This window comes from Antechinus flavipes, chromosome 2 (assembly GCF_016432865.1).
Source record: "Antechinus flavipes isolate AdamAnt ecotype Samford, QLD, Australia chromosome 2, AdamAnt_v2, whole genome shotgun sequence".
In the NCBI taxonomy this organism is placed as follows: Eukaryota; Metazoa; Chordata; class Mammalia; order Dasyuromorphia; family Dasyuridae; genus Antechinus; species Antechinus flavipes.
In genome coordinates, this window is record NC_067399.1 from 317,583,448 (window position 1) to 317,599,929 (window position 16,482).

General features: G+C 35.2%; 1 protein-coding gene across 1 annotated transcript in view; it reads right to left on the reverse strand.

Moving 5' to 3' along the window:
* Positions 1 to 15,993, reverse strand: part of BATF (basic leucine zipper ATF-like transcription factor) — a 40,662-nt gene extending 24,669 nt beyond the window's left edge. Inside the window, exons 1-2 of the mRNA XM_051977574.1 lie at positions 15,679 to 15,993; positions 11,292 to 11,396 (exon numbers count right to left, since the gene is read on the reverse strand). Coding sequence (XP_051833534.1) covers positions 11,292 to 11,396; positions 15,679 to 15,777 — 204 coding nt within the window. The 5' untranslated portion in view covers positions 15,778 to 15,993. The remainder of the gene's footprint in view (positions 1 to 11,291; positions 11,397 to 15,678) is intronic.
* Positions 15,994 to 16,482: the final 489 nt, after the last annotated feature.

The window sequence follows — 16,482 nt, forward strand, 5'->3', positions numbered from 1 at the left end:
CCTGCTTTGTGAGGGAAAGCAAACCCAGAGCATCTTGCAAACCAGTCACAGTCACCAACACTCATAGCGTCCCAGAACTCCTTTCCAAACACTTAGTGCTACCCAGTCAACATGGCCTTTTCTTGCAAGGCACTCCAATTCCCAGAATGCAGAATAAGGGATGTGTTGGAGAGAAAGTCTGTCTCTGTATGTGTAGGTGATGGGGATTAGTTTATGGAGAGTTCAGAGGCTATCCTGTCCTGAACTTACTTTGCAAACCTCAGAACAAAGTTAAATATGTTACTTTGCAAACTTTGAGATGCTATGTATAAATATGAACTATAATAATCTGAGTGTTCTATATTCAGAGAAGGGAAACACGTCTGCAAAAGAGACGTGGTAAGCTGAGTCTCAAGGGAAGTGGGTTCTAATGATGGTTCAACTCTTACCTAAGTAGAACGGCAAGTCACTTCCCTTCCCTAGATTTCAGCTTTCTTATCAGTAAAGTGAACAGCATGGGTAAAATTTCATGCCTACCTAAGAAGTCCAGGTGAGAGATATATACCCCCTAAAAATGAATTTAATGTAGAAGATGCAGCTAGAAAGTCCCCAAGAAGAACAAGAAAAGAAATCCACTGTGGAAGAGAGATAAGGAGAGTGCTTTTGAAGAATGGATCCATCCAATGAAACTAGAACTAACTCCAAACTATAGGTAACTTAGGGATAAATAAATGGTAAAGATAGTTCTGAATTCTTACTACTGGCTCAACTGAACTCTAAAATAGATTGTGCAGTAAAGAGTTTAATCTCAGAATCCAAAATAAAAAATAAACCAAACTGATAAAACAGAATACATTTAAAGTAAGAACAATTTAAATTTTTAAAATTAATTTTGAGCTTAAATATAAAATTTTTTTTGAAAGAACATTTCCAAGTACTCAGTATAACATAAAAAGAGGATTTAATGTAAAACCATGAATTTTCATTTCACTCTTTTTGAAAAACTTAAAACAAAAAAATTTTAACTAGGCTAAATCCCTGGAAAAAAATATTCTAAGCATATATGATGTTATTAGGATTGTTGTGGAGTGCTCTAGGAAAGTAAGATCTTTACCATTTAAATTTCTTCTGTTTCTGAGAGACTCATTTTAAATTTCACATTGCATCCCATTTTATGCCAAAATGTAGAGGAAGCCTTTCACTACAGCAGGTAGAAATACTTGATCTTATCGACAAGTTAGCAAGAAAAATTAAAATAGTATAACTGGGATCTGGTGCATGAGCAGGAAACTATCAGAAGTCAAAGTCTCTTACCCTTCTTTGTAGATTGCTGCTCCCCATTTGGCTTCTTCTCCACCCAGCTTGCCCCTGCTTTATCCCTCTAAATATTGATTTACCAGAAACAACCTCATCGTTATCCTGGATTCTCTGCTCTTATTGGATCCCCTAAATACTGAAATTGAGAATTTTTTTTTCCTCTCTTTATTCCAGGCATGTGTTATGTGCTTTGTCTGAGCACCAGAGTTCAAAACTTCCCTCAGACATTTTGCTAGTTGTGCGATTCTAGGCAAGACACTTAACTGTTTGCCTCAGTTCCTCATCTGTAAAATGAACTGGAGAAGGAAATGACAAACCAGTCCACTATCTCTATCAAGAAAACCCCAGATATGGTCACGAAGAGTTGGACATGAGTGAAAAACAACTGAACAAGACACCAGAATTTTTAGTTTTGATTCTATATAAATAAGAATCCATTCATATTATTTTTTTTGTTGGGGAAGGGACATGTTTGTGATTTCATCAGTTTGGGGAATTCCAGGTATGGATATTTCTTTCATGGATACAAATAGGAATCCATCTTTAACCATTATCCATCTTAGAGGGTTGCCTGGCAGCAAGAGTTTAAGATTTGCCCAAGAGTCCAACATCAGAATTTGTCAGAGGTAAGATTTGAATACAGATAGTCCTGTTTCCAAGGCTGGTTCTCTATCCACTCTGCCAGGCTTCCTCTTGATGTTGATAAAATTGGCATATTTGAAGTTCAATTTGACCCAAGATAAAAATAGTTGGTTTAGTTTTGGTTCTTCCTATCAGCACTGAGTAGACTATAATGGTCTCTGTGGACACTCACTTAATTGTCAGGTAACAAAAGACAAATTATGAAAGAATTATGATTAATAATAAAAGTGACAATATTAAGTTAATTTATAGATTAAATACCATACTAAAAGATGGAATAAGAAAATATAATAACCAAAATAATACAGAAAAATGAAAATTTAGGAATATGAAGAGGAAAAAATTAGAAAATTTGGGAAGAAAGATAGTATCAAATATCTAACTGTATTAGAAAATCAAAATCATTCAGTATGTGTTAAAAAAAAATAGGAAAACTGAAGAAATTAGATACGCAAAACCCAGAAGCAATTGAACATGATAACATAGAGTTTAGTACATCCAAAGGCTGCAATTCCAAAAACAAGAAATCATTATTCACCAAAAATTACTGGGAACATTAGAAAGTAATCTAGTAGAAATTAAGTTTAAAATATCTTATATCAAATGTTTTAATAAGTTCCAAATTGATTCACGATATAGATACAAAAGGCTATATCATAAACAAATTAAAAGGAGTGGGAAAAGAGACATTTTTCACAACTCTACAGAAAGAACTGACAACCAAACAAGGGATAAGGTACATGGTAGATAAAAACAAACAATTTTATGACAAAAAAAAATTGTTTATAAAAATAAAATGATGCTAATTAGATTTAGAAGGGAAATAATTATGTTGGGGAAAATCTTTGCAAAAAGTTTCTCTGGTAAAAATCTTATAGCTAACATATAATGAATCAATACAAATATGTAAGAACAGCCTTTCTCTTAATAGATAAACTGTCAAAGTGTATAAGCAGGTTGTTCTCAAAAGGAGAAATGCAAGCTATTAAAACCATATAAAAAAATGCTCTAAATTACTAATAATGGTAAAAATGCAAATTAAAGCAAATTCTAAAACTCTACCTCATACACTTCATATTGGCAAAGATGACAAAAAGAGAAAATGATAAAGGTTAAACAACACATTAATGCATGCTGGTGGAATTGTTAATCAAACTAATCATTCTGGAAATACCGTTTCTTGGTCTCTTCCTTCACTCATTCCCTTGGTTCCCTTGGACTTTTCACTAGCATCCTAACACTGTCTCTAAAGTGATTAAGGCAGATGACAATGTACCTATTAGATATCAGTGACCAACTGATGTAATGAAGAAAGGCATATTCAACATTCTATAAGCTATCATATAGCTAAAGAGAACATGTTGAGGACATGAGCAAGAGGATAACCAGTAGCTGTGAGTTATCTCTCTCCCACATGTGTTATATGATTGAGACCACATTCCCCTGGATTTTATATGTACTGTAGGAAATGGGAAGGTGTATCAGAGTTGTTTATGGGTCATGGTGGGAAGAAAAAGTTTGTACCAATTACATCACCATAGTAAATGCCTATTACTGTATAATTTTATTAAAAAAAAAAAAAAGAAAAAAAGAATATCAATCAAACATTTAAAAATGCATAGAAGAGAACATAAGAAAGTTCAGAAGCGGCTATACTCAATCAAGGCATTTGGGGAACAAATCTAACATTTAATAAACTTAAAGTTTAGATTTAATAATTCATTTTTAATAATTTTATTATTAAATTAAAATTCTTATTTTTAAAGTGAAATATACCTAAGAGAGATTTATAGTATTATATTCAATCCTCTTTCTCTATTCTCTTTTGTTTAAGGAAACATTCATATTTGTTGATGTTTTTCAAATTCATAAGATTAAAAAAAGAAAAACAACATTAACAAAAAAAAAAGGTGTCTAATTGATAGATGATTAAAATGTTATGGTTATATGTTTAGGATCACAGTGGCAGATGGGGATGGAAATCACCTAACCCAATTTCTCTGTGGCAGTTGACATTTACACTGTTTTGTTTTGGATAATATAGAGAGCATAATAGATGAAAAGGCAAGTTCACTGTTCTGATCTGGAAACAGCAGGGCTGAATTTTTAGAAAGTCACATAAGGACTAGCTATTGATTGTGAGGATGGAACCACTTTCCCTAGAGAAACCCACTTAATAATCTGAAAATACTGAGATTACATTAATGCAATGAAAGACATCAGATTTGTTATTTTTGACCACAATTGCAACTGAGGAGAAGCTGTTACACCACCGAGGATTTGGAATTAGAAAATCAACGTCTTGGTGGCTAGGACAGGGAAACAGTTATTCTACCCTTTGAAACCATCTTCACTAAGTCAGTTGCTTCTAAAACCACACTAGTCTGTTGAGAAGTAGCTTGGCCACATTATGGGACAAAAGGATGTTTTCCAAAACATTATTTGTAAAGTCAAATAATTTTGAAAAGGCAAAGAAAGATCAAAATGACAAGGACATTGATTATGGTGTTCAAGCTCTCTGTCTGGAATAGATATCATAAGTTAAGAGGGCAAGTAGATGATAAACACATGATAATTATTGAAAATCTAACTGTAAGAGAGGACTGGCGAGACTTACATGAACTGATGCTGAGTGAAATGAGCAGAACCAGGAGATCATTATATACCTCAACAATGATACTGTTTGAGGATGTATTCTGATGGAAGTGGACCTCTTTGATAAAGAGAGCCTTAATTGATCAAAGATGGGCAGAAGCAGCTACACCCAGAGAAAGAACACTGGAAATGAATATAAACTGCTTGCATTTATGTTTTTCCTCCCGGGTTATTTATACCTTCTGAATTCAATTCTCCCTGTGCAACAAGAAAACTGTTTGCTTCTGCACACATATATTGTATCTAGGATATACTGCAACCCATTCAACATGTAAAGGACTCTTGCCATCTGGGGGAAGGGGTGGAGGGAGGGAGGGGAAAAATCGGAACAGAAATGAATGCAAGGGATAATGCTGTAAAAAATTACCCTGGCATGCGTTCTATCAATAAAAATAAAAAAAAAAAATCTAACTGTAAGCCATTAAGTCAACATTTATTTGATCCAGCAACATTACTACTTCCAGAGATGATTAGGGAAAGAGAAAAAAAAGAACCTATATCTTCTAAAATATTTGCAGCAGCTTATCTTTGTAGTGGCAAAGAACTAGAAATTGTGGGGATGCCCATCCATTGGGGAATGGCTGAACTTGTTGTGGTATATGATCATGAGGGAATACTATTGTGCTATAAGAAATGATGAGCTTGTTGAGTTTAGAAAACATGGGTAGAAATGCACAAAATAAGGAAGAGTGAAATGAGCAGAATGAAGAGAATGCTGTATATAATAATAGCAATAGTTTTAAGAAAAGCTTTGAATGACTAAATCATTTTGACTAATGTAAATACTAAAATTAATTACAAAGGACCTATGCAGGAAGACATGCATCCAGAAGAAGTAACAAAAAGAATGATTTTTACATATGTGTGTATACACTCACACACACACACATATGTACACATATACACACATACATATGCATATATTAGTGTCTAATGGTAACTATCTCTAGGAAGCAAGGGTAGGGGAGAGGGAAGAAAAAAAGAAAAATGGTACATGTTATATATTTAAAAGAAATAGTAAGTTGTACATAATATACTTGCAGTTTCATGTGCAACCATCTTTTTTTTGTTGTTCTACTATATTTTGGAAATACTTCTTTTGTTTGATAGATTAAAAATAAAATATAATAGAAAACATGGATGAAGGAGGAACTCAAATAGTTAATAATAACTTTCCCCTTTGATTTCATGGAATTTGTTATCACATAATTGTTGATGTAGTTGTTGTTGTTCTGTTTCAATCATGTCTGATTCTTCATAACCCTGTTTGTGGTTTTCTTGGCAAAGATACTGTAATGGTTTGCCATTTCCTTCTCTAGCTCATTTTACCGATAAGGAAACTGAGGCAAACAGGATTAAGTGGCTTTAGCTATTAAATTTGCTAAATACTTTATTGATATTATTTCATTTGAGCTTCATAAATTTGTGAGGCAGAGGCCTCATTATTTTTTTACAATGAGATAACAAGGCTTAATAAAAGGTAACTTGCCCAAAGTTATGCAGATAGTAAATAGCAAAATATTAGCAAATAGATGACATTTTGAAAAGGTTTGATCTTGATTTTATTTACTGTGTAGAAACTAGTGGAGAGAAATCACAGCAAGTAAAATAAACATTTGATCTATCTAGAGACCCAGTCTGAGTAGAGGAAGGATATTGCCCCCTTTGAAAGTCAAGGTAAGAATGAAAGTTTTATATTTACATCATGTTTTAAGTATAAATTTTATAAAAAATGTTCACAACAATCTTTTAAGATAAATAACAAAAGCATTATTATACATTTTACAGATGGGAAGACTAGAGTTTAGGGAGATTAAATGATTTCCTTTAGTTAAATAGATTTTAAGGGGCAAGGTTGTGACTTGAAATCTGGTGTCCTGATTCCATACTCTGGTTTACTACAATTGCCCTCCAATAAATACCATATGTTTTAAAAATATGATCCAATTATAGTTTAAATGTTATAAACTTTTAATAGCACAAAAATATTCACCAGCTTTGGAAGCCATATTGCAACCATTATCTTGTTCTCTACAGATTTTTTTAAAAATCTGAGCTAATTTTTTATTCTTAAAGAATTCTGAACTAGAGCCAATAAGAGATACACCAATGTACAGTTTCATTATCATGTGAAAACACTTATGATATTTCCAGATAATTGAACCACTGAAGGCAAGGAATAAATAGCTGGAAAGAAATCATAGCCTATCATAATCTATTTGGGACTATACACTCTACTTATCAAGAATTTCCCAGTTAGTTTAACCTATGCTTGATCCAGAAATGCCACTACAATACACTTCCTATGTTAGTCTATCTTTCACCTAAAACTTCTAAGTGAGAGAGAACCCACTTATGAAGAAGCCCTTTTAGGCAGCTCTTATTTGTTAGGAAGTTTTCCCCTCATTCTGGCCTAAATCTTCCTCTCTTCAGTTTTCTTCAATTATTCTTATTCAGCCATTAGGGGCCAACCAGAATACATCTAATCCCCTCTTATGTGGTGTCTCTTCAAGCATTTGAAAAGAGCTATGATTTCTCCATTCCCCTATTCCCATTAATCTACTTTATTTCAAGCTAAACATTTATAGTTTCTTCCACTAATCTTCATGCAGCACAAAAGCTCTCAAAAGCACCTTGTTATTTTGTTCACCTTTCTCTGGACGTACTCTAGCAATATCCTTCCTAAAATGTCATATCTAGTCTTAACATGTATTTTAGATATGGTTTGATGAGAAGAAAATAAAGGAGTATTGTTATCATCCTAGCCCTGGACCCATCTGCTTATCTTGGGCAGCCTGTGATTGTTTGCTTTTTAGATTATTATACATACTACTGGTTTAAATTGAACTTATGGTCTGCTAAAAAGGTTTTCATTTTATCTGGGAACTAAAGAATACTTTGGTATGAAATAGACACTATCTAAAATAAAATGGAAATATCCCAGAAGAGTGGTTTAAGTATTTAATTTCTATTGACTAATGGCAAAAATTATGTCTTGACCGTACAAATCTGGCCATCTTATTAAGGAGGGAAAAAATGGCTGCTTCAGGTTGCCAATTTTTGTGCCAATTTCCCAAATAACCAAAATATCAGATGAGAAAAGTTATACCTGATATTTATCTTTCACAATATAATATTTCCAAATCATTTTTCTGAATTATGAAGTTTTCATAGATTTAGAACTGGAAAAGACTTAGTGGTCACCTTATCCAACTCCTTCATTTTATAGATAAGGAAACTGATGCCCAGAAAAGTTATATGATATGCTAGGTGGCAAATCCAGGCATTAAACCCACAAGGTATTTCTCTAAATGGGGAGTTCTTTTCACTATGTCACTATTGCATTCCATTTTGTAGGGAAGAAGAATGGACAAGAAAGAAGAAGGGGCGGGTTGTCATGTAGGTGACAGGAGAAAAAAAGCAAAGAATTTATTTGAGCACAATCGATATGTATACTCCTTAAAATTTCTGAATCTAAACATTGCATTAAGTGTCCTTTATTATGAAGTGGAATAAATACCTAGACAATAGTATGGGAAACTCTTAAAAAGGGAACAGGGATGGGGGGACATCAAAAAACTAGGACTTTTACTATGTTCCTGATTTTACCACGCAATGACCAAAAGAGGAATAAATATATTTGCAAAAGTGACTATTATTTATGACATTAAAAATTGACAGATTTTTTTTTTTTGACTCAAGCACTTGAACGTATTTCCTAGCTCCCATTAAAGTTTGATTTATCAACACTGCTACAATCAAAAGAAAGATTATTCAATTTTAGAGAATTTGGAACTATTTAATTTGAAAATTCAAACAGATGAAATGTCAGGCAGATGTATTCAGGGATAAGTAGAAAGCAAATCTAATAGCATGAAGGGAGACTATGGAGTTATGAAAAGGCTTGAAGTCATAAAATTGGGTTTGCCATTATCTAGCTCTGTGATCCTGTACTTAACTTTGATGTCTCTAGATCTCAATTTCCTTATCCATAAAAGAAGGTTTATGGGACTCAATAAGCTCTTAGGTATAAGTATTATTGCATTCTAACTAAAAATCTATGATTACCTGGAATATAATTTGGAATTATGCCAAGAAAATGATTAAGATCTATTTGGGAATATTCATTCTACTTATCAAGAATTTCCCAGTTAGTTTAACCTATATCTGATCCAGAAATCCCACTACATGGCATAACCCAGGGAAGTCAAAGAGTTCTATCTCACAGCTCATACACACCCCAAAATATTTCCTGTAGCATTTTTGTAGTAGAAAAGAAGTGGAAACAAAAAGGAATATAATAAGCATTTATTAAGCACTGATTAAATACCAGGCAATGCTAAATGCTTTACAAATATTATTTCATTTAATCTTCATAACAATTCTGAGAGGAAAATGATATTATTATCCCCACTTTACAATTAAGGAAACTGAGGCAGACTGAATTTGAACTTCAGTCTTTCTGACTTCAGGTCCAGCAGTTTGTCCACTCTTCTACTTGGCTACCAGGTAAAAAGAAAGGAAAGCAAAAAAGCAAGAGTGCTAGAATTCTTCTGGAGAATTTGCTCATATCCGGGGTAAAACATTTGTCTCAAAAAAGTTCTAAGACACAAGAGGTAAAGTTGAAGAATTGTCCATGCATATGTTTTGATAAACAAAAAGCTTTAATTAAAAAAAAATGAAAAAAAAGTTCTAAAAGTTCTTTACTAAAATCCTAAATGCCTGTCTTCTGACACAAAAAGAATGGGGCAAATGCTAAAGGTTCACAATTAATTTTTCCTTCCTCTTCAGCTCTACCCACAGTTTCCTCACCATACCCCATTCTGGGCACCCTTCCCACCCTTACCTCCTTTCCAGCATTCCTTTATGTGTGATCTCCCCTCATTAGAAGGCAAGTTTCTTGAGGGTAGATGCTGTGCTGTTTGCTTTCATCTGTGCGTCCAGTGCTTAGCACTTACTTGGATTATTAAGCTTTAGTAAATATCTTTCTATCTAAAATTTTTTTATAGCAGAATACTTGTTTACTCTTCAGAAATACTCTCCTTTTTCTGCTAGAATTCAAACTCACTGGACTCCAAAACTAATGCTTTCTCCATAATACCATTGTGTCTCTTCCAGAACATATGTATAAAAATTAAACGAAGAGAGTAACAAAGAGAAGGGCAAAACATGGCAGAACCAAGTAAATGGCAATAGTTTTCCAAAGCCAGGACCACATAATTGCCCACAAAAATGTTATCAGGTGTCCTGCGTGGCTGGTGAGCATTCTGCCACAAAGTGGACTTCATGTGGATAGAGCTGAAGACCCACTCCTATGCAACATCAGGAAGCATAAAAACTATTTGACCTAATTCGAGGACATAATCTGAGCTTTAACTAGATGATGCTCTGAGTGAGGGACTCTACATTTCCTCAGTGTATTTGAGCCACTGATCTAGCCTCACCACAGACAGCATCTCATTCTTTTCAACCCCATAATAAAGGTAGTCCTTCCAAACTGTTATCTCAAGTTCATGGCAGACTAATTTCATTATAGCCGAGCCACCTGTAAGCAGGCTCTAGTTCAACAATCCAGCCTTGTTTTTAAAAGTTGAACTTTATGAGTTGAGCAGTCCCTATCCCTCAAGGAGTTTATATTCTACTAAAGGGAAACCATATGTTCACAGATCAAATAAAAACAGGGAACAACCTATAATAGGCACATTGATTGGAGTAGGAGTTTGTGTCCTAAAAATTGAGTCCCAGGAGTGAGAAAAAGTCTATGGATTGGTATCGTACTGCCACAAAACTGTGACCCAAGAGTGTTTATACAAGGTCTATATCCCAAAGAGATCATTAAAAAGGGAAGGGAACCCACAGGTGCAAAAATGTGTGTAGCAGCCTTTTTTGTAGTGGCAAGGAACTGGAGACTGAGTGAATGCTCATCAGTTGTGGAATGACTGAATAATTTATGGTATGTGAATGTAATGGAATATTATTGTTCCATATAAAATGATGAGCAGGCTGATTTCAGAAAAGTCTGGAAAGACTTATATAAACTAATGCTAAGTAAAGTGAGTAGAACTAAGAGAACATTGTTCACAGCAACAACAAGATTATGTGATGATAAACTATGGTGGACTTTGCTCTTTTCAACAATGAGGTGAATGAAGACAATTCCAAAAGACTTGCCTAGAAAGAGCCATCTGCATAGAGAACTGTGGAGACTAAATGTGGATCAAAGCATAGTATTTTCAAATTTTTTATGTGAAATTTGTTTTGTTTGCTTATGTTTTTTTCCTCAATTTTTTTTTCATTTTGATCTGATTTTTTTTTTTTTTTTTGTTGCAAAAATATGTCTAAAAGAACATTTAATCTACATTGGGTAGCTTGCTGTCTAGGGAAGTGGGGAGAGGGGTAGAAAATTTTGGAACACAAGGTTTTGCAAAGATGGATTTTGAAAACTATCTTTGCATATGTTTTGAAAAATAAGTTATTAAAAAACAAAAATAAATAATAATTTCAAAAAAAAAAGTGTACTGTAACTTTTAGGATGGATGATTGTTAAACATTTCCTAGCATATCCCTGACTACTTTCAAGGGCTACTTGCAAAAGTGGTCCTTGAATTGAGATCTGAAAGAAGTCAGAGAGGATTAGAAGGGAAAGAAGATAGTAATCACTGGAACTTAAGGAATGGCAATGGGCTAAAAACACTCACCAAATGTAATGTGTCTGCTTTTTGTGTCTGTCTTTGTCGACTCTTCTGAGCTGCAATACGGTTTTTCTCCCTTCTCTGAACTTTCCTTACATCATCTGAGGAATCCTGAAAAGTAGAGAAGGTAGCAGTGGTTACTTTGGGCTTTCTGCATTAACTCATCTGATTAATTCACCTACTGAGTCCCTAGCACTTTTCCAAATGCTAGACTGAGAATCCTTCCCCCTTTCTATGGAATTCCAACTGTGAGGTTAATGTGATATAATGGGAAAAAATTATATAAAGGCTTTTGCAAACTCTTACAGGGGTCCTCAAACTTTTTAAATAGGGGGCCAGTTCACTATCCCTCAATCTGTTGGAGGGCTGGACTGTAGTAAAAACAAAAAGTTTGTTTTGTGGGCCTTTAAATAAAAAAACTTCATAGCCCTGGGTGAGGGGGATAAACGTCCTCAGCTGCCGCATCTGGCCTGGGCTGTAGTTTGAGGACCCCTGCGAGTCTAACATGTGTGAGTAGAAAAGTCTATTTCAAAAAAAAAAAATATATATATATATATATATATGTATATATATATATATATGAATGCATATGCATATGTATTCAATAGTTCAAGATATTCCTATATATATCAATAATTAAGATATTCCTATATGCAAATATAAGTATATCTTGAATTACTGTAATTTGGTTTCTCTTGTTTACAATTTATCTAGAATTAGACACTCCATTGAGTTAGTCTGGGCAAAACTATTAAGGTTGTCTCTGAAAGTCTCTGACCTTCCTTTTGTTGTGCCGGTCTACTTTTATCTTCCAATTGCTGGTTCCCCATACTTTTAATTTTACTGGAAATTTCCACTTGTGTTCTGGTTCTGATCTCCAGGGGCAGAACCCCAGGTTTCAAAACTCTTTCATTATCACCTGCCTCTCCCATCAAAATGTACATTCTTTGTATTCTGAGCCTGTGGATGCCTTCTCCCATCTAAATGGGAGAACCTAATAAACTGAAGTGTTACTGCAATAATGCATGTGAAGAGCTCAATGTCCTAGATAATATAGGTCACATGGCCCAGGGCACAAAATTTCAAAGATCTGGATTTGAATTTCAGTTCTCTAATATGATCTTGTACAAGTCATTTAAACTCTTTAGAACTCAGTTTACTCATCTGTAAAATGGCTAAACTAAACCAGGTGTGGTGGTGCATATCTGCATTATCCGCTATTTGAGAGTCTGAGGATAATGGATCACTTCACACTGGGAATTCTAAGCTTCAGTAGGAATAGAAATTATATGTCTGCACTATGGCTCCCACCAAAAGAATCAGTCCTTGGGAACAGGAAACCCTCAGGCTGTCTGAGGGGCAAATGAGCCTTCCTAAGAAATAAAGCAGATCAATGATCAAAGCAGGGTTATCTCCACATCACAATGTAAGACTTTTGTAGTGGAGAAACCTGAAGCTAAAAGAAAAGTGACTGGCTAAAGTCATTCACCGTCAGAATTTGAACTCAGTTCTTTTAACTAGACTCTTCCCATTATGACAGGTCTTCTAGGCAATCTTTATTTACTATGATATGTCCCGTTCCAGAGGGGATAGAGAGGCCCCATACTCTACAGTGTACCTCATAGGCCAGAGTGACGTGATGTGGAAAGGATCGTTGTCATTGCCAAGAAAAAGGCTGAGAGAATAGTCTTATTATTGCAGCACCAGCCTATTTCAATATCTATAAATTTATTAATAAACAAGAGAGCAAAGTCAAGGTGCACAATGGCTAATTTCAATTACATTAAGTTAAAAGGATTTTGTATCCAAGATCAGAAGAAAAGCAGAAAGTTGGGGTGGAGGTAGAATTTTATAGACAATTTCTCAGATAAAGACCTTTTCAATACTTCTCAGAAAAGCAAAGCCAGAAGATTCAGATCAAATAGGAGGGGAAGCTCCATTTCTCTAAAGGATACGGAGGACTGGACTTGTGATTTCACTGGCACAGGGAACTCTCAGATAAGGAAATTCCCTCTATCAATGCAAATCAGCACCTTTTCTGCAACTTCTAAAGTTAGCGAGTCAATGAAGGCTTTATGAAACTAATTTACTTAGTATCTTATAGCCAGTAGGTGTCAGAGAAAGGACTTAAACCTATACTTTCCTGGTTCTGAGACTCTCTACCATGGCACAATGTCTCTCAAAAAGATATGTGGCTTCTGATATTTAATACTTATTTATTTAATACAATTTAATACTTATTAGCTGTGTGACCAGGAACAAGTCACTTAATCCCATTTGCCTAAGAGAGAGACAGAGATAGAGAGCCAGAGAAAGAAAAAATGTGGCATTATTTTCTGTTTTCCAGAATGGGAACAGAACGCCCCAAGACATTTGAAAATAGGACACATCCCTCAATGGACAGGGAGTATAGGTACAATCCTGTCTCAAGGAATAGAGACACAGAAGATTCTAGGGGTGTCTGAGACAAGGTCCAAGAATCTGCTTTTTTAAAATTATAATACAATAATAATTATAACAATTTACACTTATATTGAATTGTAAGGTTTACAAAGCACTTTTCTTACACCAGTCTGGTGAGATAAGGTTTGCAAATTTATGACTATTTTACAGATGAAGAAATTGAAATTTAGGACAGTTACATTCATTGCCTAATCTATATAGCTAATGTCAAAGCCAGGACTTTTGGCTGGTTCCAGGTTCAGCATGCATATTTACAAAATGTGTATTCTCTAAGTTACTATGTCCTAAAGTTGTGAAGAAAATGTTTTCTAATCCTCAAATCACCACACTAATGTGAGTTATGTTTTATTTTTTTATAAATATTATTATTATTCTATATGCCTATAGACATAAAATATGAAAAATCTACTCATCACCCCCCCAAAAAAATAGCACTAATGAAATATATGATCTTTAAATCATAAGAGCAAAGAAGAAAATTAAAAATGATTGCACCATAAGTGGTTGACTAGACCAGAACCATCCCCCTTTACAGAAAAAAGTCAAGGGATGTGGTAAGCAGGCAGGTTCAGGGAAGCAGTGCTTTGGTTCTTAAAGTATGACCTATCAGAAAGCCGGAAGCTTCTGGCCAGACTTTAATCTCCCAGGACTGGAGGTAAGTTGTTGAGTTATCAGAAGAATCTCCTTTCAAACTCTCTAGAACCCTCCCTCACATCCCTTCCCATGACTCCCAACCCAGTCTTATCTAATGCAGTTAGGTAAATTGCAGCAGTAGCTGTATCTCCTTTCTCCTCACCCATGGCAGGTCACCTCCTCATAATGCTCTTCAGAATTTCCCAAACCAGAGCCCTCATAGCCATTATCTTCCTCAGCCCTATAGACTTTGTTTTGGTTTTTAGTTGCTTTTTTTGTGTGCTAAATTTACATCCTCTTGGATCATCCCTGTTTCATAATTTGACTTAAGTTTTCCAGTGTAAGCTTCAATTTAGCAGCCTGAAATAGGATAGTACGGGAAAAACACATTGGATATTAGATCAGAAGACCTAGATCTAAGCTATTTTTTTAGGCCTTTGAACATGGGTCAGCAAAACATTTAAATGCTCTGAGTCCCAATTTCCTCTTCTGCAAAACGGGGCTAATAATAATACTTGAGAGAAGCAAGGAGCAAATCAAGAGCTAGCACTGGAATCAGAAAGACCTGGTCTCATACTTACTAGATGAATGACTCCACATGAGTCATTTAATTTCTCAGTCCTCACCAGCAATTCTCTAAAATTATACATTTCAAAGGAGTTGCTAGTTTGAAAGAGCAGGAGGACTTTTTTTTTTTTTTTTTTACAATTTATGACCATATCTAAAAAATAAAACGGAAAACAATTTAAACTATCTATTTTATAGGATTATTATTAAGAGCATTCTGTGATCCTCAAATATGTTAAGCTGCTATTATTAGCAAATGAAATGATATTTGTAAAGATCTTAGCACAGTATCTAGCACCTAGTAGGACTATATAAATGTTAGCTTATCATCATCATTCTTATTAACCATAGATTGCACTTAACTCCCCCTATTAAGAATAAATCTTTCATAGAATAAAAGTCCCTCTGACTAGAACAAAACACTTTGCTTCACCATCTCCTCATTCATTCTATTTCCTTCCTAGAAAGCTTCATGGGGCAGAGACCAGGAGAGTGGTAGGAGGAAGAGAAAAGGAGAGGGACACAATGGTAGAGTGATGGGCTGAGGGTCCCTGGGCCGGGTGCTTCTGGGAGACCCAATCCCAAATTTAAAGCTGAGGCTCTTTGGCTTATACTCTGTCCTTGATCACTGAGCCATGGTTTTCGGACAGCTCCCGAGAAGCTCTACCAGGAAGAGAGGACCCTACGGCTGGAAGCTGGGGTGGGTGATGAAGGAAAAGAGAAGCATTACCTGTTTATTGCTGGGTGGAGGTGAACGGCTGAAGCTGGAGTCACTGCTGTCAGAACTATGGGGCATGGCTGAAATCTCCAGGGGCTGGGCAAGCTTCATTGGCTTCCCTTCGGCTCTCCGGCACTAACTGCCTTTCTGAAACACTCCCTAGGTCACCAGCCCACCACCTTCGTAGGGTTCTTCTTCTTTCTTGCCCACCATGCACTTCTAGACCCCAAGGTCCTTTTCTCTCTGCGGCCTGGAGACACTGCACCTAGCAGTGACATACTCGCTCGCTTTTTGGGGCTTGCTTTCTCACTTGTGGTTTCTGGTTAAAAAAAATAATAATAATGGAGAACTCAAGCTGGAAGTCACATGGGCGGAAACTGAAGTGAACTACAAGTTACACTGATGGGTGAGAGAGAAAAAAAAAATATCAGAGAAAAGACATTTAAAATAATCTGCAAATGAGAAGAAGAAGAAAAAAAAAACCCAGACACCTTCAGATAGTTTAAAAGGCAAAGAAATTGGTTACAATTGAAAATGATAATAGAAAAGAAAGAAAAAAAAAAAAAAGAGGAGGGAAAGTCCCCAAACAGTTCTAGAGAGCTAGTAGTCTCTCAAAACGGGGAGATACCAGCAGTAGGGAAGCAGTTGCCATTGTTACACAATTTGATTTTAAGCCAAAATAAAATAGCAACATTAGGATTTCATTTTGATTTTCCTTCATAAATAATCTACTGCAACCAGAAGCCCTGTGATGTATAACCACAACCATCGAAGAGGCAAAGTGAGTGAGAATGGATGGGTAAAGAATCCTAATTC